We start from the raw sequence: 20,613 nt of genomic DNA, 5'->3' as shown, positions 1-20,613 counted from the left end.
TCTCTCCAAAGAGGAAGGTACTGCAGGAAACTCTTCTGGTCCACCTTCTTTCCAGAACACTAGAGCCACAGTTGGGCCTGCTGTCAGCCTGTGCCAAGGGCCTGGTGGCAGTGGCTGAACTGCAGTGCAAGGCAGGATCTGTACTGCCAACAACACGCTGGCTGGAGGCTGAGGCGACCACTAGCACCACAACTCTCATGTCTTTAGCACCCCAATATGCTTCTTTAGTTTGGGGTGGAGGGAGGGAGGCTGATCACAGGCAGTGGCCTTCTGGGACGGCCTCAGGAGGGTGTGCGGTGGTGCTTGACAGCTGGCAGCCAGGAAGTGGGCTGGGGGTTGGCAATCACAGCACCCAACCAAAGGGTTATCCTCAGCTCGGCCCAGCCCAGAGCAGGCAATCCTGGGTTTGTTCTGAGAATGAGCAATCACCTGTGCCATACAGACCTGAGGCACAAGTCCTGTGGGTCACTTCTCTGCGGGCCCCAAAGCAAGAAAGGAAGCCATGGCTTTATCTGCAAAGCCGGCAGGTGTCCCTTGCACTCCGATGGCTCACAGAAGCCCAGGAGGAAGTGTCTAACATTATCCAGATGATTTACAAACATTAAATACATGTAGGGAAGAGGCAAGGGGTGAATGTGGACACAGGATCCAAGGGTGTAGACAAGCAGGCTCCCCAGCTCTGAAGGCAGAGCCAGGATTAGTGACAGTGGGGATTGGTAGGCGGTGAAAAGGCAGGGGCAGGGACAGGAGGGAAGGCTCGGGCCCAGCCCAGCTGGAGGGGACAAAATAGCCCCAACTCCCACTTAAACCCCACTGCCTCTAAGGGCTGTGTGAAGCTGAGCCATAGGCATTCTGGGTCACCCACCTAGGGGAAGGGGGCAGGGGCAGGGGAGTGGGCAAGAGAATTGGCAAGTCACCAACACAGCTGCCTCAGGGTGCCAAAGGTTGGACAGACTGTCCGTGACTGCCCGCTGTGTCAGCCTGGGGGAACAGTGTGCCCCCGAGCCCACAGATGAGGCTACTGGCAGCAGCCATGCCAGGTGGCAAGGGAGAGAAGACGGAGGCAGAAGTCTGTCCCAGCGGCTCATCGTCCCACCTGATCCCTAAAGGAGGCCAAGTGTTCCAGTGGGTGGAGGGGCTGAGGAAGCTGCTGCACCGGGTCACAGCAGGAGCTGCAGGGGCTTGGGGCAGGTGCTGCTCTGAGAGCCCTGCCTACTGGGCAGGGACGGGCAAGGCCCAGGGCCAGGATGGGGAGAGGGGAAAAGTACTGATGACTTCTGTGGCTCTGGGTGTGCCACGCAGCCACTGCAGACCATGCACCCTACATGCAGGACCTGAGGGCACACACCTCTGGTAACTTGGCCTAATAATGACCTTGTTTACCAAGCTACATGGGAACGGCAGGTGCTGTGCACATATACACAAGTGACGACAGGAGAGGACTCAGGACAGAGCTGAGGACCGTGGCCTGTGCCAAGTGCCTAACAGAAGGACTTAGGTCACCAACCAGAGACACTGTCAAATGCCAGACAGCATCAGTGCCCTAATGCCCCCACTACATCACTGACCCTGTTTCCCAGCTCACACTACCCTCAGCCTACTGGGGATCTCAGACATTTCTTTCCCATCACATCTGGGATGCTGTCCATGGGCAGACCTCTCCGTGGGACCCAGCTCCCCAAGAGAGGGTTAGATCTTCCCAAGGAATCCAGCTGGTTAGTGGGAACGGCTCAGGTGAACTGCCACACGAAGCCATGGCAGCAGGCGTGAGCCAAAACATGTGCACAGTTCCATGCTATCACTCATGCCTGCAGGGCACCCTCGTCTCCAGGGCCTCAGTGTCCCAACTACAGAACAAGGGCTCTAGGGTTAAGGCAGGGAAGAAGAAGAGTCAAAGAGGTCCTCGTGTTTGCCCCTACGAGTTAGACATGCAAATGCGCCTCTCTCCAGGGGACGAGGACTCGGGGTGAGTCGGCACCCCGGCAGAGGGCCACCCAGCTATCCCATAGCACAGCTCCCGCCCTCTGCCCCACCCCTACCCCCATGGTGTGGATTTGAACTGAGCAGAAACTGAGTGTTCTGGCTTTCTCACAGGGAGGCCTTAGCCAGTGCTCAGGCTTTCATTCGTCAAAAATGAAGGGCTTCACGTTCTCATTCTATTTGTGCTTCAGTGATCAGCACATCCCCCCAGATTCAGTTTCTCCCAAAGCCTTCTCAGCTGCATCTGCCTCCTCAGCCTTACAGGACAAGTGGGAGTCGCCAAAACCCAGCATCCCACTCTCCGCCAGGCCTGCAGCACCTGCTCGCTGTGCATGTGGCTGGGTCTCCCAAATGTAGAATGAGCACAGAGCTGGGAGCAGAGGCCACAGGAGCAGGGGCTCTTGGGAGGCAGACACTGCAGGGGCTCAGGAGCATGGAGCTCAGCCCCCCTGGACCATCAGCTATCTGAAAACCCGGGCCCCCCCCCATCCATTTCCCAGGGCTTTCCTTAAGCCTCTGCCTACGGCATGCTCAAGAGTGGGCTGACCCAGAGACTTCCTATTCTCTGCACTTGGACAAAGAAGCCAGGGCATGCAGTAGCACTGGAGTGAATGCTGTGTGCAGGCCCCAGGGACAATGAACAAGACCCAGCCTCCACCCTCAAGGGCCTACCACTGGCTAAGGAAGCCAGACATCCACACACATCACCCCATCTTGTATAAGAGACAGCTGACAGAGGCAAGCACCTCCAGGGAAGGGCTTCCCAGAGGAGCAGATGCTCCGGCTGACTCAAAGCCTGGAGGAGAGCGGCCGCTCACACTGAGGGAAGGGCAGGAGAGAAGGCACAGAGCGGGAGGTGGGGTGGGGTGTGGGGCGACAGGCAGCTCAGTGCCCAGGGACCAAGGGTGGTGGGGGCGAGGCTGCAGGGCTGGAAGGGGCCTCCCAGGGACCTGGCCCCAGGTGATGGGGCTTTAGGCAGGAGAAAGGCAAGGGACTGAGCCCCTCATGGTCAGCTGATAGACAGCTGTGGTGCAGTAAGAATGGAGGTGGGGAAACCACTGAGAGAAAGGCCTAAAGACATGGGGCCAGACTCCTGGGTGGTGACCGGGCATGTGGTGGCACTGTGAATGGGACAAGTGGAGACATACTCAGGGAAGAAAGCGGTGGTGATGCTGCCCAATCTGTGCTGAAGAGCCCTGGTCCAAGGCAGGCAGGGAACGCCTCCTCCTGAAACGTGCAGACTCACCCGCTAATGATCTCCTTGGTCTCTGCTCGGATGAAATGCTCCTTCTCAGGGGTCAGAATGCACAGGGAGAACTTCTGGCCCGTCCGGCCCTCCCCGTCCACCACATCTGTGCACTGGTTCATGTTGATGGTGCCCTGAGGGAGGGTTGTGGGCTGTAAGAAGAAGACGGGGCAGGGGGTCACTCAGGCTGGCTTTAAGGGGAATATCCCCGGGGTGTTTCCAGTCCTCACTGCTGTGTGGACCCCGGTCCCAGAGGCGTGGGGTATGCTCTGCCTTGCCCTGGCCCTTTCAGCCCCACCTTCCACCCACCCATCCCGCAGGGACAGGCGTGCTCTCCTCCAAAGACATCCAGTTGGACACTCCTTCCCGGCTGGGAACGGTATCCCAGCCAGTACCTGGGGGAGGGGAAAGCTCCGCAAGGACAGCTAGGGTGACAGAGGCAGCCAAGAGCCTGGTCTCAGAGGGGTTACTGATCCAAGAAAATAGTGAGAAAAAGCTCCAGAGGCAGTGGTTTCAAAATAGCAAAATTATTTTTAGAGGCAAGGAGGGGGCCAGAGAGAATCCACATCCTTGAAGGCAGGCTGGGGCCACACATATCGTGAATGCTTTAAAGGTAGGCCCGGCCTGCTCAGGGCAGGTGACCCTGCCATCCTCCAGGGCTGCCTGTGAGGAGCTGCTGCAAAGCTGCCTCGCTAGCACTGGAACAATAAATGATAAATTTTTTCCTCTTCTTACAGCAAAGCTGTAAGAACACTGAATTAGGGATACAAAACCAAAAACAAGAAAGGAGGCTTTAAGAAATTCCTACTGAGTGAGATGAAGGGTTAGCCGAGAGGACCTTCTAAAGACAATTTGTAAGCCTGAATCTTCTGGCCTCTCATTTCCCCACAGACATGAGGATGCTTTTGGTAAGGACACAGGTTGCCATGGCTGTACCATAAGACTTGCAAAGAGCTCCTGCCCTGGAGCCAGTCTAGGCACTACCTTAACATTCCTTGCTGACAGCTCTTACAGGGAGGAAAGCCTTGGCCAGGACCCCAGGTGGCCAGGTGGGGCAGACTCTGCCTGTTACCCACTTCCAGACAGCTGCCAGCTCCCCCACTGAGGACCCCCAAGAGCCTAGCACTTCCTTGGTCCCCTTTCTGCAGAAGCAGAGTGGGAGGAAAGGCTAAGGGCAGTGGGCTGGGAGGCTGCCTCACTGGATGCCTCCCTCCTAGAGCTTTGAGAGTAGGTCCTACCTGCACCCCACTGCCAGCTCCCTGCTGCCGGGCAGAGGGAAGGGGCTGGTCTGAAGATCAGGATGTGGAGCCTGGTGTGGACACCAAACTCAGATCAACAACTCCCCACTTTGGAAAACCTTCCCCATCTGCTCTGGGCTCTCCTGCAACCCAGCAGAGGGGGTCTTCAGGAGCAGTGGGCATGGGAGGTGGCCTGGAATGCATTTGCCCATCTCTGGCTAGGGAGGTCCCCACATACCTAGGGCCTGGGGCCCCCTCCCCAGGAGGAGCACTGTTCCCACACCTGCAGGAACATTGTCTCCAGCACAGGGCAGAGTCTACATGGTCCTTCTTTCCGACCCCTTGCTCCAGTTCCAGCCCCTCCACTCTTCAGAAGTCCAACCTCAGGCCTCCTCTGGCATCATGCCAGCATCCCATCTGAACTCTCTTTGGGCAAACTAAGGGTGGCCACCTCCGTCCTATTGGAGCTCAGACACTCCCATGCAGAAGCATAGAACCCCTACTGGCCCCAAGAAGTTACTGGGTTTCTCTGAGGTAGATCTTCTTGCATGTGAAACGAGGGTACAATGCTGTGACCACAAGGCCAGGAGCAGTGACATGCGGGCTTTGTGGGCTTGCCTAATGGACTATCTACAGAGCAAGCCGGGGTAGGACTGAAGAAAGGAGACGGGACAGCTGAGGGGCTTTTCCAAGGTAACTGATCCCCCCTCATTCGCAGTGCCCACCCCAGCCCTTAGGCCTGCAATCTCAGAGTCCTGTCAGCATGTGCCCACCTGTGACACATGAGTGCACATCCTCGGTGAGTTCTCTGTGCCACAGTGCCAGTGCCTTGCAAACTGTAACACGTGCAACATGCAGTAAGTTATAGAGATAACAAAGCACACCAGTAGAAATTCTAACATTTCTAACACCTGGTGGGGCCCTGCAGGCACACGCTCCTGTTTGAAGACGATCGTCCCAGGAATTAGGGTCACCAAACTGTTCACCATACCCTCTCCCATACCCAGTGACTGGGTTCACTGGGCACATGGCCACCAGCTACAGATGAGATTTCCCAGCCAGCCCTGCCGGATGGACGTGGTCATGAAACTCAGTCACTGCAAGACTTCTGACAACCTCTCTGAGCCTCAGTTTCTTTGTGTATAAAATGAGAATTCTACTTCCTACCAGAAAAAGCTTCAGAAATGTCAATATAAAGGCAAAGCCATTAGCCAGAGCTGAAGAAAATGAATGTTTATATTCATTCATTAGAGGCTGGCAATACTGTCACCCCCCTTTGCCCCTTCACTGTTCTGCACTCAACCACATCTCCTGCACTCAGAGCCGGGGCAGATCCTGCCAGGGGCTCCACCTATGTGTCAGGATCTCACAATTACAACCTCTTCCATGTGTCCTTAAATATGACTCACCACAAGGCAGGCATTATCTAATTCGATTACATATACAGAATAAGGATCAGAGAGTAAGCAGTGGTCATAAAAGAGGGGGAACCTGGAAAACTGGCTCAGGTATGCACTGCCAATGCTGTGAGAATAGTTCTTTGAGTTTCAACAGCGCCACCTGAGGGAGGAGGCATGCTTGCCCCACTTCCCATGTGACTCCTGAGTGCCTGGCGTGACCCAATGTCCCCTCTCACTGATTCCCACAGCCCAAGGTTGGCAGTACTGTCACCCCCCTTTGCCCCTTCACTGTTCTGCACTCAACCACATCTCCTGCACTCAGAGCCGGGGCCGATCCTGCCGAGGGGCTCCAGCTAGCTCTGGCCTAGTCTGGCTTCCCTCCCAGCCCGCCTAGGAGCAGGTCACACCCATGTGCATTCCCAGTGCTGACAGCCCACTCTGTAACAGTCCGCTGCCGGCTGGGCTGACCTTGTGCTTTTAGAGCAAGGGCAAATATCTAGGCTGTAATCCAAATCCAGCCAGAAGGACCCCTCACCCTAATGAGTCAGCAGCAAAGCCAGTTCCGGTTGACAAGCTCCCTGCCCTAATTCTGCACCTCCATAGCTTAGGGACCCGGGCCTCCTCTGAGGCTGCATCACCTAGTTTCGCTCATTTCATTTCCAGAAAAGGGACGGCCATCTCCAGGCCATGCGACTGTGCTCTGTTGCTAAGTTACCAGTTCAATCCTTACCCAGCAATGTCACCCAGATGCCCTCCAACCATCTGGGGGCCTTTGGTCATCTGGCCTCTACTCTGCACCGGCTAAGATGCCAGAGCTGCTACAGGGCTAATGATGGTTTAAGCATGAGATGACAAAGCAGGAGGGCACAAGACAAGGACATGACCACACCCCACTGACAACCCAGCCTTTCTACCTCTCATCTGCTCACTGGCCCATAAGGAGGTCAAGGGAACCTCTGCCCTTTGAGCCATGGCACCTGGTGGAGGCTTGTTCAGGGAGATCCTGCAGGGCTGCCTCATCACCAGGGGACCCTCTACCGCATCCTGGCCCAAGCAAGTGTGCGTTAGGGTAAACAGGCCCCCTCTATATTTTGGTGGATCCTGAGAATTTGGGAAGACAGATGTTAAGAGCCAGAGGGACATTAAGAAAGTAGGGAAGAAATACATTCAGGGGCCATTTAGAGCTATCAACAGGAGGCTTCTCCTCCAGGCAGCTGTGCTTATAAAATCAGAGGCCAGGTGAGGTGTGGATGGAATGGGAATTGTCTGTTTTATCCCCAACTCAGACAGGAAAACAGTCCCACAGAAACAAAGGCTTTCCCCCAGGGAAAAGAAGCATTCACAAAACCTCAAGGTCAGAAAATGCCTTTCAAAGTGAAGCCCAGTGCCACACAGGCTGAGGTCTCCCAACAGTCTATTGCACACATGCACATGTGAAATGAGAAATTATGAAGCAATAATTTTACCACATGCACTACACTGCATATTCTTGTGTTGTACTCATTGGGGCCCACCTGAGGAGGTGAACAGCACTGCTCCCGACAGCAGTTGGCCAGCGCATGCACACTGGCCAGGAGCCAGCGCTCAGTGTGCTCCAGGGAGGACAGGAGGGGAATCTACCTCTCGGCAGAGCTGCAGCAGGACATGCTGGCTTGGGCAGGCTCCAAACAAATAGTTATGGGTACTGAGTCGTTCACCCTGACGACAGCCTCAGGAGGCAGGCATAATGATGGGCCAAATTTACAGATGTGCAAGCTGGGGCTCAGAGTGGTGAAGGGACCTGGAGCCACTTGGGACCACCCAGAATAAGTTCCTATATTTTCTCACTGGTGTTTGCAACTATTTTGCACAATGTCCGTGGTTACTGGTAGAACCTAAAGCAGGTTACGTGTTCTGCCCCAGTAGAGGGCTCACTGAGCCTGCCCTGCAGACAAAGGGACCAGACAAGGCCCAGCAGCAACACAGATTCCCTCCCCTTCCCCCTCCCCAAAGGGGATGGTAGTAGCACCCAAGCTCCCTTACAGAGGGCCTGGTGGGCAGCTAAGCTGAACTCTTGGTTAGACCACTCAAGCCAGGTCCAAGGAGAGGCCATGGCTTTTCTTCAGAATCGAGGAGGTCAAACTGCAGTTGTCTGCAGAAGGAAGGGGGCACTTGGGAGCACCTGCTGGCACTACACTGTTGCGGGTGCCTCTGGAATTCCACATCCTGGGAGGTGCTAGTCAGGGTTAGAGACCTTTTCCTGGCTCTTCTTGCTATTGCTAAGCTGCTCACAGAGTCTAATGAATCAAGCCCCTCTCTCAAGAGGCAGTGCTAGTAACCATACCAAATGCCACCTAGGCGAAGAATGGGCCCCCTGACTCTCAGTCCTCCAAGGCCTCCATCCTCCCCAGTGAGCAGTGTTCTTCAAATGGATATCCCCAAAGACAAAGTTTTCACAGGAAACTGGAAAGACCCATGTAAAAGGAGTCTTAAGACATTCCAAAAGATCCTGATCCCACCCAGACCTGGAGTGAGCAAAGCCCCTTCTTGGCCCCCTCTGACAGCTTAGAGAAGCCCTAAGCCTTTCCTGGCGGGGGGCCCTGGAGCAGCAGGGATGGGTAAGGGGCTGCAGGAGGCACCTGCCTGGCAGAATTTCTTTCCTTCCATTCCTTGCATGGCAAGAAGCCATCAGAGTTACCTGCCTAGCCATCTCCTCAGCCTCCTGCATATTCTACGGTCCTTGTGGTTTATGGGGCAGTTTCCTGGCCATCTTCCACACTGGAGTACCAGCTGCCTAGTGCAGCCCCGAGGCTGAGATGGGCCTGTAGCCTCGCTGCAAGTCCTTGATGCCACATCAGTTCCCAAGATCTCACACAGGCTCCTCTGGAGGAAGCTATGAGTCTGCACCATGCCCCCACGGCCCCAAACACACACACACCCTGCTCCTTAGGTCACCAACATGAAACTTACCTGTTACATTTGGCTGCCCCTGGGAGAATGCTCGGTCAGCCAGGCTGAGGGCTATGGCATGGGGAGCTGTCCCCTGGGTGCCCAGCACCCCAGGAGAGGAGGGAGGGATGGAGCAAGGACAACTGCACTCCCAGATGCATCGCCCTTGGAGAGGCACAAGGATCTAAGACCGAGTCTGGGGGTTACGTTTCTTGAGCCCACTAGCAAGAAGAGCTCCACCCTTGGAACAGAATCCCAACGCGCTATACAGCATCTCTGTAATCTTTGGAACATTGCAAATTGTGAGATTCAGTTTCCAAAAGGGTAAAGTAGGGGTAAAGATATGTCACTTCCAATGTAAAATGGAGTAACTGCTGTGGAAAATTGCTGGTGGAGCCTCAAAAAGTGAGACATGGAGTTACCATAAGACCCAGGAATTCTACTCCTAGGTTTATACCCAAAAAAACTGAAAACAGGTATTTAAACAAAAACTTGCAATAGCTAAAGGGTAGAAAACAGCCTAAATGTCCACCAATGGACATATGGATAAAGAAAATGTGGTATGACCACACAACAGAGTATTATTCAATCATAAAAAGAATAAAATGCTGAGACATGCTTCAATACAGATGAACCTTGAAAACATTATGCTAAGTGAAAGAAGCTAGACACAAAGAGACAAACACTGTATGATTCAATTTTGATGAAGTATCAGCAAGTAAATTCACAGAGACAGGAAGCAGACTGGCTGCCAGGGGCTGGGGGCAGGGGGGTGGGGGATGGGTGTGGGATTTCATTTGGAGCAATGAGAAGTTCTGGAACTGAACAGTGGTGATGGCTGCACTTTACTGAGTGCCACTGAAGTCTACACTTTAAAGTGGTTAAAACAGTGAATTTAACAGTGTTAAAATACTCTGTGTATTTTAACAATAAAAGAAATCCCTCACCTGACAGGGTTCTCACAAGACCAGAGATGACGCTGTTCCCATGAAGCAAGGGCGCAGGGCAAGCAAACAGCCCGGAACACCTCTCCTCTGGGCGCAGTGCACACACAAGAGTGCAGGGCTAGCACGCGGCCCAGGACACCTCTCCCCTGGGCACGGTGCACACACAAGGGTGCAGGGCTAGCACGTGGCCCAGGACGCCTCTCCCCTGGGCGCAATGCGCACACAAGGGCGCAGGGCTAGCACGCGGCCCAGGACGCCTCTCCCCTGGGCTCAATGCGCACACAAGGGTGCAGGGCTAGCACACGGCCCACAACGCCTCTCCCCTGGGCACGGTGCACACACAAGGGCGCAGGGCTAGCACGCGGCCCAGGACGCCTCTCCTCTGGGCACAGTGCACACACAGGGGCTCAGGGCTAGCACGTGGCCCAGGATGCCTCTCCTCTGGGTGCAGTGCACACACAGGGGTGCAGGGCTAGCACGTGGCCCAGGACCCCTCTCCCCTGGGCACAATGCACACACAAGGGTGCAGGGCTAGCACGTGACCCAGGAAGCCTCTCCCCTGGGCGTGGTACACACATAAGGGCGCAGGGCTAGCACGCGGCCCAGAACGCCTCTTCCCTGGGCGCAGTGCACACACAGCACTCCCCACCAAGGCAAGAAGACAGGGCACTCAACATATTTTCCTGAACAACTGCCCATGGTAAGAAGGGAGGAAAGGCTGGGCACAACTGTCTCTCACCCTGAGGTGGAAAGAAGGTCAGCAGAGTGGAGAGAGAACTGGCCCAGCTGGACCGGAAGGAGCTCTAGGCATCATGGACAACTCTCTCCCTGACCAGGGAGGGAAAGCTAGGTAGGCCTCTGTGCTGATGAAGGAGGCAGCTGCTGACCCTAAGATGCTAACAGCAGGCTCTTGAAAATGATGGGCCCAATGGAGGTATTTATCCAAGGGCAGCTGAGCAGCTCAGATAAGAGTCTGGCTTCCCAGACACTTCTGCAGTCTACTCTCCCAGGCATGGCACTCAGCACCTTGGTACTGTTCAACTACGGGAACCCATGGCTAGGCCACCTCAGGCACATTGGTTTCCCTGTGGTCACCAGCAGGAACTTCCATGAGTCTCTGGCTCAGCTGCTCGCAAAGTCAAAGGACAAGCTCTCTCTCTCTGCCCTGTGTCTGAGGCCCCCAACAGCTCCAGCCTCACCTCCAGTCACTGCTCACAGGCCTGGGTGACCCACAGCCACCCACTTCACAGGCCTCCTTTGCAGGCTTCCCCCAGGGGAAATGCTTGCCTCATATCCCCCACCTCCCGGATGGATGCCCTGTCCCCTCTGAAGAGAAGGATCCCGCCTGTGGTCCCATGTTCACTTACGGGTCAGCTATAGCAACTAGCGGATGAAAAAGTTGAAAGGCAAGATGTAAGCGTGGTGATACCACATAATTCCATTTATATGAAATGTCCAGAACAGGTAAATCGACAGAGATGGCGAGTAGATCAGTGGTCACAGAGCTGGGGAAGAATTAAGGAGTAACAGCAAAGGAGCGCAAGGTTTCTTTGGGGAAGGGTGACAAATGTTCTAAAATCAGATTGTGGTGATAGTTGCACCACTCTGTGAATACATTAAAAGATAATGACTTGTATACTTATAAAGAAAACAAAATATTGCAGATACAGAAAATAAGCAAGGTGGGTGTGGCTGCTGGAAGACTAGGCCCTTCAAGAAGCCTGTGCAGCTCTACGCAGGCACCTGCAGGAAGATCTCATAATGCCCACTGCCTCCGTCCCAGGCCTGGAAGGCATCTGATGCCCCTTCCCTGCCCTAAATTCTAGAGCAGAAACTGAGGCCCAGAGAGGCATGAGAACTGGCACCAGGTATCGGACTCTAACCTGCTCGACAGATTGCCTCTCCTGCAGAATGAGCCAGGGAGTATAGTAGCTAGGGCCTAGGAGCTAACTTCATCTACTAGGCCCTGACAACATGAGTCTCTGTGGAGGGCAGACCTAGCACTCTGTCAGAAGGTGGTCCTTGCCAGAGATGATACTGGCTGAGCAGGTGCTCCGGCCCCTAGGAGGTCCTCCTTTCAAGACCCAGCTCTGGCCTCATCCAGAAGCAGTGTGGGCTGAGGCATTCAGGGCTTCCAGGGGCTTGGCAGGAAGGTGCCCAGGAGATGTGGGAGCATGTGTACCCCCAGCAGCAATAGCTGCAGCCTTGGAGCTGCAGGAAGAGGAGAGGGCCGAGGGAGAGGGACACTGTGCATGCTGAGGCACTCTGGGGGAGCAGGTGGTGGCTGCAGAAACGACTCAGTCAGGGCTCTGTCCACCAGCCAAACTCCCTGCCTTCCCAGGGCATTGTTAGGGTTGGCTGCACTTATTTTTTTAAGAGAGAAAAGAACAAGGACCCTTTTCACTTGCTGCCAAGGCTAGGAAGTTCCTTCTCACACCTGCTGTGCTAGACTGGCCTACTAGCTCAGGCTGCTGGCTGGGCAGCAAGATGCGGTGGCTCTTGCCAAGCAGCCAAGGGGCCCCTGCCAGGAAAGCTTTCCTTGGGAAACCATCACCACCCAGCCAAGGCTCATCTTGCCCCTAAGACTGGGGCAGAGGAATGCAGAGAGGAACAGATTTCAACCCCCTCACCCCACCCAGGTGCTTTCATCCCCCTCACCCCACCTAGGTAGGAGGACTGCACAGGAACCAAGTGTCCACTACACCATATAAAACAACTAACCTCAACTAGGTCAAAGGCCTAAATGTAAGAGCAAAAGTTATAAAACTTGTAGAAGGCGACCAAGGGCAATGGCTTCATACACTGCATTGACAAAGATTTCTTGACTATGATACCAAAAGCACAAGGAACAAAAGAAAAAATATTAGCTGGGCTTCATTACAATAAAAACTTTTGGTTCTCTAAGAACACTATTAAAAGAGAGAAAAGGCAACCCACAGAATGGGAGAAAACATCTGCCAAGCACACATCTGATAAAGGATTAATATCCAGAATATATAAAGAACTCCCACAACTCAAGAGCAAAAAAACAGGAGGGGGGGGCGCTCGAAATGGCGGCAGAAATCTCTTCCCAAAACCATGTATATTTTTGAAAATACAGCAAATACAACTATTCCTAAAAGAGAGACCAGAAGATACAGTACAACAGCCAGGCTACATCTACACCTGCGAGAACCCAGCATCTCACTAAGAGAGTAGATACAAAGCCGTGACACAGCGGGACCTGAGCCCTCACCCCACCCCAGCCCACCGGCGGGAGGAGAAGAATCAGAGTGGGGTGGGAGTGGAAGCACAGGACTGCTAAATAACCAGCCCTAGTAACCTGCACTGGGAGCACAGACACACATTGCATCGTGTACTGAATATTAGAGAAACAGAAAAGTAACATCCTAGACAGAGACTGCAGGCAGATCCCCACAGCCAGGTCCCCTGGGACAAAAGAAAAGTGGGCACTTTTTAGAAGTCTTAAAGGGACAAAGCCTTAACAGCCTGACAAAATCGTCCTGGTACACTTAGCCCAGCAGGCTGGGAACCTTAAGGGACTTCAGGTGCCCTAACCTCCTGGATGGCAACGCAGCTCTGAAGCCCCTCACGGTGATAAGCATCCTGCCGTTCATTCCCCGGTGCTGGTGCTGCAAGCAAACCAGGTGACCCACCACTGCTGCAGACAAGCTGAGGGCAGTCCCATGCACAGCAACCACCCAGAGTCTCCTCCCAGTGTGCAGCTAACCAGGACAGATCCAGAGGCTGCTGCCTATGTGCAGCTGCCTGGCACAGGCAGAGGAAGCCGGGGCAAGGTCCGGAAGGCACGAAGGGGTGCCATTCTCACAGGAGGAAACACCTGGTGCATGTGCAACCCCTCGCAGTGCCCTAGACTATCCTGAGGGCCGCCCCGCCCATGGCAGCTCAGGGAATTAATCCAGAGACTGCTCCCAGTGTGCAGGTAAGCGGCACAGGCAGGGGAGAAGGGTAAGGCGACCAGCAAGCAGGAAAAGACTTTGTTCTCCCAGCTGACACACATGCCACCTGCCAGAAATCACTTCTATCACCATGAAAAGGGAGAAAAACCTGGTCCAGTCAAAAATCACTCTAACAACACCAGAGAGGAGGCCTGACGAGATAGATATAACCAATCTTCCTAAAAAAGAATTCAAAATAAAAGTCATAAACATGCTGATGGAGCTGTAGAGAAATATGCAAAAGCTAAGGGATGAAGTCTGGAGGGAGATAACAGAAATGAAACAATCAATAGAAGGACTTAAGAGCAGACTGGATGAGTTGCAAGAGACTGTTAATGGAATAGAAAACAGAGAACAGGAATACAGAGAAGCTGAGGCAGAGAGAGATAAAAGAATCTCTAGGAATGAAAGAATATTAAGAGAACTGTGTGACCAATCCAAACGGAACAATATTCACACAATAGGGGTACCAGAAGAAGAAGAGAGAAAAAGGGATAGGAAGTGTCTTTGAAGAAATAATTGTGGAAAACTTCCCCAAACTGGGGGAGGAAATAGGCTCTCAGACCATGGAGGCCCACAGATCTCCTAACACAGGGACCCAAGGAGGACAACACCAAGACATACAATAATTAAAATGGCAAAGATCAAAGACAACGACAGGGTATTAAAGGTAGCCAGAGAGAGAAAAAAGATCACCTACAAAGGAGAACCCATCAGGTTATCATCAGACTTCTTAACAGAAACCTTAAAGCCCAGAAGAGAATGGTATGATATATTTATTGCAATGAAACAGAAGGGCCTTGAACCAAGAATACTGTACCCAGCACAATTATCATTTAAATATGAAGGAGGGATTAAACAATTCCCAGAAAGCAAAAGCTGAGGGAATTTGCCTCCCAAAAACCACCTCTATGGGGTATTTTAAAGGGAATGCTCTAGATGGAAGCACTCCTAAGGCTAAATAGATGTCACCAGAGAAAATAAAATCACAGCAAAGAAACCAAACCAACCAAATACTAACTAAAGGCAAAAAATAAAAGCAGCTATCCACAGAGCAGTCAAAGGAAACAAAAAAGAGTACAGAATAAAACACCTAACATATAAAGAGGGGAGGAGGAGGAATAAGAAGGGAGAGAAATAAAGAATCATCAGACTGTGTTTATAATAGTGTAATAAGTGAGTTAAAGTTAGATGGTTAGATAGTAAAGAAGCTTCCCTTGAACCTTTGGTAACCACGAATCCAAAGCCTGCAATGGCAAAAAAGTACATATCTTTCAATAATCACCCTAAATGTAAATGGACTGAATGCACCAATCAAAAGACACAGAGTAATAGAATGGATAAAAAAGCAAGATCCATCCATATGCTGATTACAAGAGACTCACCTCAAACCTGAAGACATGCACAGACTAAAAGTGAAGGGATGGAAAAAGATACTTCATGCAAACAACAGAGAGAAAAAGACAGGTGTTGCAGAACTTGTATCAGACAAAATAGACTTCAAAACAAATAAAGTAACAAGAAATAAAGAAGGACAATACATAACGATAAAGGGGGCAGTCCAACAAGAGGATATAACCATTATAAATATATATGCACCCAACACAGAAGTACCCACATATGTGAAACAAATACTAACAGAATTAAAGGAGGAAATAGAATGCAATGCATTCATTTTAGGAGACTTCAACACACCACTCACTCCAAAGGACAGATCCACCAGACAGAAAATAAGTAAGGACACAGAGGCACTGAACAACACACTAGAACAGATGGACCTAACAGACATCCACAGAACTCTACACCCAAAAGCAGCAGGATATACATTCTTCTCAAGTGCACATGGAATATTTTCCAGAACAGACCACATACTAGGCCACAAAAAGAGCCTCAGCAAATTCAAAAAGATTGAAATTCTACCAACCAACTTTTCAGATCACAAAGGTATAAAACTAGAAATAAATTGTACAAAGAAAACAAAAAGGCTCACAAACACATGGAGGCTTAACAACACGCTCCTAAATAATCAATGGATCAATGACCAAATTTAAACAGAGATCAAGTAATATATGGAGACAAATCACAACAACAGCACAAAGCTCCAACTTCTGTGGGATGCAGTTAATGCAGTTCTAAGAGGAAAGTATATAGCAATCCAGGCCTATTTAAAGAAGGAAGAACAATCTCAAATGAATAGTCTGAAGTCACAATTATTGAAACTGGAAGAAGAAGAACAAATGAGGCCCAAAGTCAGCATAAAGAGGGACATAATAAAGATCAGAGAAGAAATAAATAAAATTGAGAAGAATAAAACAATAGAAAAAAATCAATGAAACCAAGAGCTGGTTCTTTGAGGAAATAAACAAAATAGATAAACCCCTAGTCAGACTAAGAGAAAAAGAGAATCTACACACATAAACAGAATCAGAAATGAGAAAAGAAAAATCATGATGAACACCACAGAAATACAAAGAATTCTTAGAGAATACTATGAAAATCGATATGCTAACAAACTGGGTAACCTAGAAGAAACAGACTACTTCCTAGAAAAACACAACCTTCCAAGACTGACCAAGGAAGAAACAGACAATCTAAACAGACCAATTACCAGCAACTGGAATCGGTAATCCAAAAACTACTCCAGATAAAAACTCCCAGGCCAGATGGATTCACTGCTGAATTTTATCAGACATATAGACAAGACATAATACCCATTCTCCTTAAAGTTTTCCAAAAAAATAGAAGAGCAAGGAATACTTCCAAACTCATTCTATGAAGCCAGCATCACTCTAATACCAAAACCAGGCAAAGACCCCATCAAAAAAGAAAATTACAGACCAATATCCCTGATGAACATACATGCAAAAATACTCAGCAAAATGTTAGCAAACCAAATTCAAAAAATACTTAAAGAGGATCATACACCATGATCAAGTGGGATTCATCTCAGGGATGCAAGGATGGTACAATATTCGAAAATCTATCAACATCATCCACCACATCAACAAAAAGAAGGACAAAAACCACATGATCATCTTCATAGATGCAGAAAAAGCATTCAACAAAATTCAACATCCATTCATGATAAAAGCTCTCAACAAAATGGGTATAGAGGGCAAGTACCTCAACATAATAAAGGCCATATATGCCAAACCCACAGCCAATATCATACTTAACAGTGAGAAGCTGAAAGCTTTTCCTTTAAGATTGGGAACAAGACAAGGATGCCCACTCTCCCCACTTTTATTCAGCATAGTACTGGAGGTCCTAGCCACAGCAATCAGACAACACAAAGAAATAAAAGGCATCCAGATGGATAAGGAAGAAATTAAACTGTCACTGTTTGCAGATGACATGATATTGTACATAAAAAACCCTAAAGAATCCACTCCAAAATGACTAGGTCTAATATCTGAATTCAGCAAAGTTATGGGATACAAAATTAATACACAGAAATCTGTTGCATTTCTATAGACTAACAAAGAACTAGCAGAAAGAGAAATCAGGAAAACAATTCCATTCACAACTGCATCAAAAAGAATAAAATACCTAGGAATAAACCTAACCAAGGAAGTGAAAGACCTATTCCCTGAAAACTACAAGACATTCATGAGAGAAATTAAAGAAGATACCAATAAATGGAAACACATCCCGTGCTCATGGATAGGAAGAATTAATATTGTCAAAATGGCCATCCTGCCTAAAGGAATCTACAGATTCAATGCAATCCCTTTCAAAATACCAATAGCATTCTTCAATGAACTAGAACAAATAGTTCAAAAATTCATATGGAAACACAAAAGACTCTGAATAGCCAAAGCAATCTGATAAGGAAGAATAAAGTGGGGGGAATTACGCTCCCTGTTGAAGCTCTACTACAAAGCCACAGTAATCAAGACAATTTGGTACTGGCACAAGAACAGACCCACAGACCAGTGGAACAGAATAAAGAGCCCAGATATTAATATATGGTCAATTAAGATACAATAAAGAGCCATGGACATACAATGGGGAAATGACAGCCTCTTCAACAGCTGGTGTTGGCAAAACTGGACAGCTACATGTAAGAGAATGAAACTGGATCATTGTCTAACCCCATACACAAAAGTAAATTCAAAATGGATCAAAGACCTGAATGTAAGCCATGAAACCATAAAACTCTTAGAAAAAAACACAGGCAAAAATCTCTTGGACATAAACATGAGCAACTTCTTCATGAACATATCTCCCCGGCAAGGGGAACAGAAGCAAAAATGAACAAGTGGGACTATATCAAGCTGAAAAGCTTCTGTACAGTAAAGGACACCATCAATAGAACCAAAAAAGGTACCCTACAGTATGGGAGAATATATTCATAAATGACAGATCCGATAAAGGCTTGACATCCAAAATATATAAAGAGCTCATGCACCTCAACAAACAAAAAGCAAATAATCCCATTAAAAAATGGGCAGAGGAGCTGAACAGTTCTCCAAAGAAGAAATTCAGATGGCCAACAGGCACATGAAAAGATGCTCCACATCGCTAGTCATCAGAGAAATGCAAATTAAAACCACAATGAGTTATCACCTCATACCAGTTAGGATGGCCACCATCCAAAAGACAAACAAGAACAAATGCTGGAGGGGATGTGGAGAAAGGGGTAATTGCTCGTGGGAATGCAAATTAGTTAAACCATTGTGGAAAGCAGTATGGAGGTTCCTTAAAAAGCTAAAATAGAAATACTATTTGACCCAGAAATTCCACTTCTAGGAATTTCCCCTAAGAATGCAGCAGCCCAGTTTGAAAAGGACATATGCACCCCTATGTTTATCGCAGCACTATTTACAATAGCCAAGAAATGGAAGCAACCTAAGTGTCCATCAGTAGATGAATGGATAAAGAAGAAGTGGTACATATATACAATGGAATATTATTCAGCCATAAGAAGAAAACAAATCCTACCATTTGCAACAACATGGATGGAGCTAAAGGATATTATGCTTAGTGAAATAAGCTAAGTTGGGAAAGACATGTATCAAATGATTTCACTCATCTGTGGAGTATAAGAACAAAGAAAAAACTGAAGGAAGAAAACAGCAGCAGACTCACAGAACCCAAGAATGGACTAACAGTTACCAAAGGGAAAGGGACTGGGGAGGACGGGTGGGAAGGGAGGGATAAGGGTGAAAAAGGGGCATTATGATTAGCACACATAATGTAGGGGGCGGGCACGGGGAAGTCTGTACAACACAGAGAAGATAAGTAGTGACTCTACAGCATCTTACTACGCTGATGGGCAGTGACTGTAATGGAGTATGTGGTGGGGACTTGATAATGGGGGGAGTCTAGTAACCATAATGTTGCTCATGTAATTGTAGGTTATTGATACCAAAAAACCACAAAAAAACCCAAACAATTAATAATGGGCTAAAGACAAGCAGACGTTTCTCCAAAGAAGATATACCAATGGTCAATAAGCACAGGAGAAGATGCTCAACATCACTAGTTATTAGGAAAGTGCAGTTAAAGCCACAATGAGATACCATTTCTCACCTACTAGGATGGCTAAAATTTTAAAAAGCAGGGAATGATGAGTGTTGTTGAGGCTGTGAATAAACTGGAACCCTTGTGCACTGCTGGTGGGAAAATAAAATAGTGCAGTTACTGTGGAAAACAACTTGGCAGTTACTAAAAAAAAAAATTAAACTTAAAATTGCCATGTCATCCAGCAATTCCACTTTTAGATTATATACCCAGTAGAAAGCAGGGACTCAATCAGATATTTGTACACTCAAAACAGCAGCATTCACAATAGCCTAAAGGTGGAAACAATCCACTAATGGATATATGGATAAACAATAAAGTGGCATATCAATATGATGGAATATTATTCAGCCATAAAAAGGAATGAAATTCTGACACAAGCTCAAGCCACATGGATGAACCATGAACACATTATATTAAATGAAATACACTAGATACAAAAGGATGAATATTAGTGTTTAATGGGTTTGGAGCTTTAGTTTGGGAAGACGAAAAAGTTCTGGAGATGGAATGCAGTGATGGCTGCACAACAATGTGAATAATGCCACTGAACTGCATACTAAAAAAATGGTTAAGATGGTAAATTTTATGTTATATATATCTGAGAACACACACACGCACACAGAACAAAGTGTCCAGGCCAACTTGGATTACCATGTTGGGAATAACAACATGAACGGTGGGTACAGACACAAGGCAACCGGCAGAAAGAAATAACTCATTTAGGCCAACACACTCATCAGGTGGAAGCGCTCATCCTATAGATGGGGCCTGGCCAACTCTGGCCTGATTCACAGTAGCCACATGTGAAGCTCTCTCAAGTAGGTACAAAACAGAGGCTTCAGGGGGCACAGACTTCAGCCCTCCCACCCCCTAGCTTCTTACCTCTCCATTTCCAATCCTCAGCTCAAGAGCAGGAGCGGCGGCCTCTCCACAGTATGGATCCCCAGAATTTCGCCGTTCTGATTGTGGAGTATCAATACCCCACTCCATAGCTGAGCCTGATTACATGAGAACTGTTTTCCTGGAAGCTGTGGTGATCTCAGGTACAAACTACATGCAAACAAGCATCCACTATAGGTATGAGCCTCCTGACTTAACCAGGACTGGTAGTTTAGCACTCTGGCCTGGTTCATCCCAGAACCAGGAAGCTTCCTTCCTTGGCTCCAGCCCTTGCAGTAAATCCATCTCCCTCACTGTCAGCAGAACCACTAAACCTGCCTTTATAATTTTTTGTCTCTTGGTTCCCACCTGACACCTGTGCCCCTTCATCCTCTTCCAAGTTCTTCTGCCTTTCTGCACAAATGCCCCTTGTCTCAGCCTCTGCTCCTAGTGAGCTTAGGGAGCTGGCCTACAAGACTCCCGGAGGAAGTATATTATCACCTGTCT

The 20,613-nt window shown here is 49.2% G+C and overlaps 2 protein-coding genes across 13 annotated transcripts in view; one reads left to right on the top strand and one right to left on the bottom strand.

Moving 5' to 3' along the window:
• MPRIP (myosin phosphatase Rho interacting protein) overlaps positions 1-20,613 on the bottom strand; it is a 171,480-nt gene that overhangs the window by 81,979 nt on the left and 68,888 nt on the right. For all 12 annotated transcript variants that reach the window (XM_036894043.2, XM_036894042.2, XM_036894046.2 and 9 more), the window contains one exon: positions 3,227-3,378. In XM_036894043.2, the coding sequence (XP_036749938.2) occupies positions 3,227-3,378 (152 nt within the window). The remainder of the gene's footprint in view (positions 1-3,226; positions 3,379-20,613) is intronic.
• TNFRSF13B (TNF receptor superfamily member 13B) overlaps positions 4,730-20,613 on the top strand; it is a 205,029-nt gene continuing 189,145 nt past the window's right edge. Inside the window, exon 1 of the mRNA XM_057500770.1 lies at positions 4,730-4,737. The gene's annotated coding sequence lies outside the window, so the exon portion shown is untranslated. The remainder of the gene's footprint in view (positions 4,738-20,613) is intronic.

Source organism: Manis pentadactyla, chromosome 4 (assembly GCF_030020395.1).
Source record: "Manis pentadactyla isolate mManPen7 chromosome 4, mManPen7.hap1, whole genome shotgun sequence".
Taxonomy (NCBI): domain Eukaryota; kingdom Metazoa; phylum Chordata; class Mammalia; order Pholidota; family Manidae; genus Manis; species Manis pentadactyla.
Note: the sequence above shows the minus strand (reverse complement) of the source record. Positions and strands in the feature narration are given on the sequence as shown.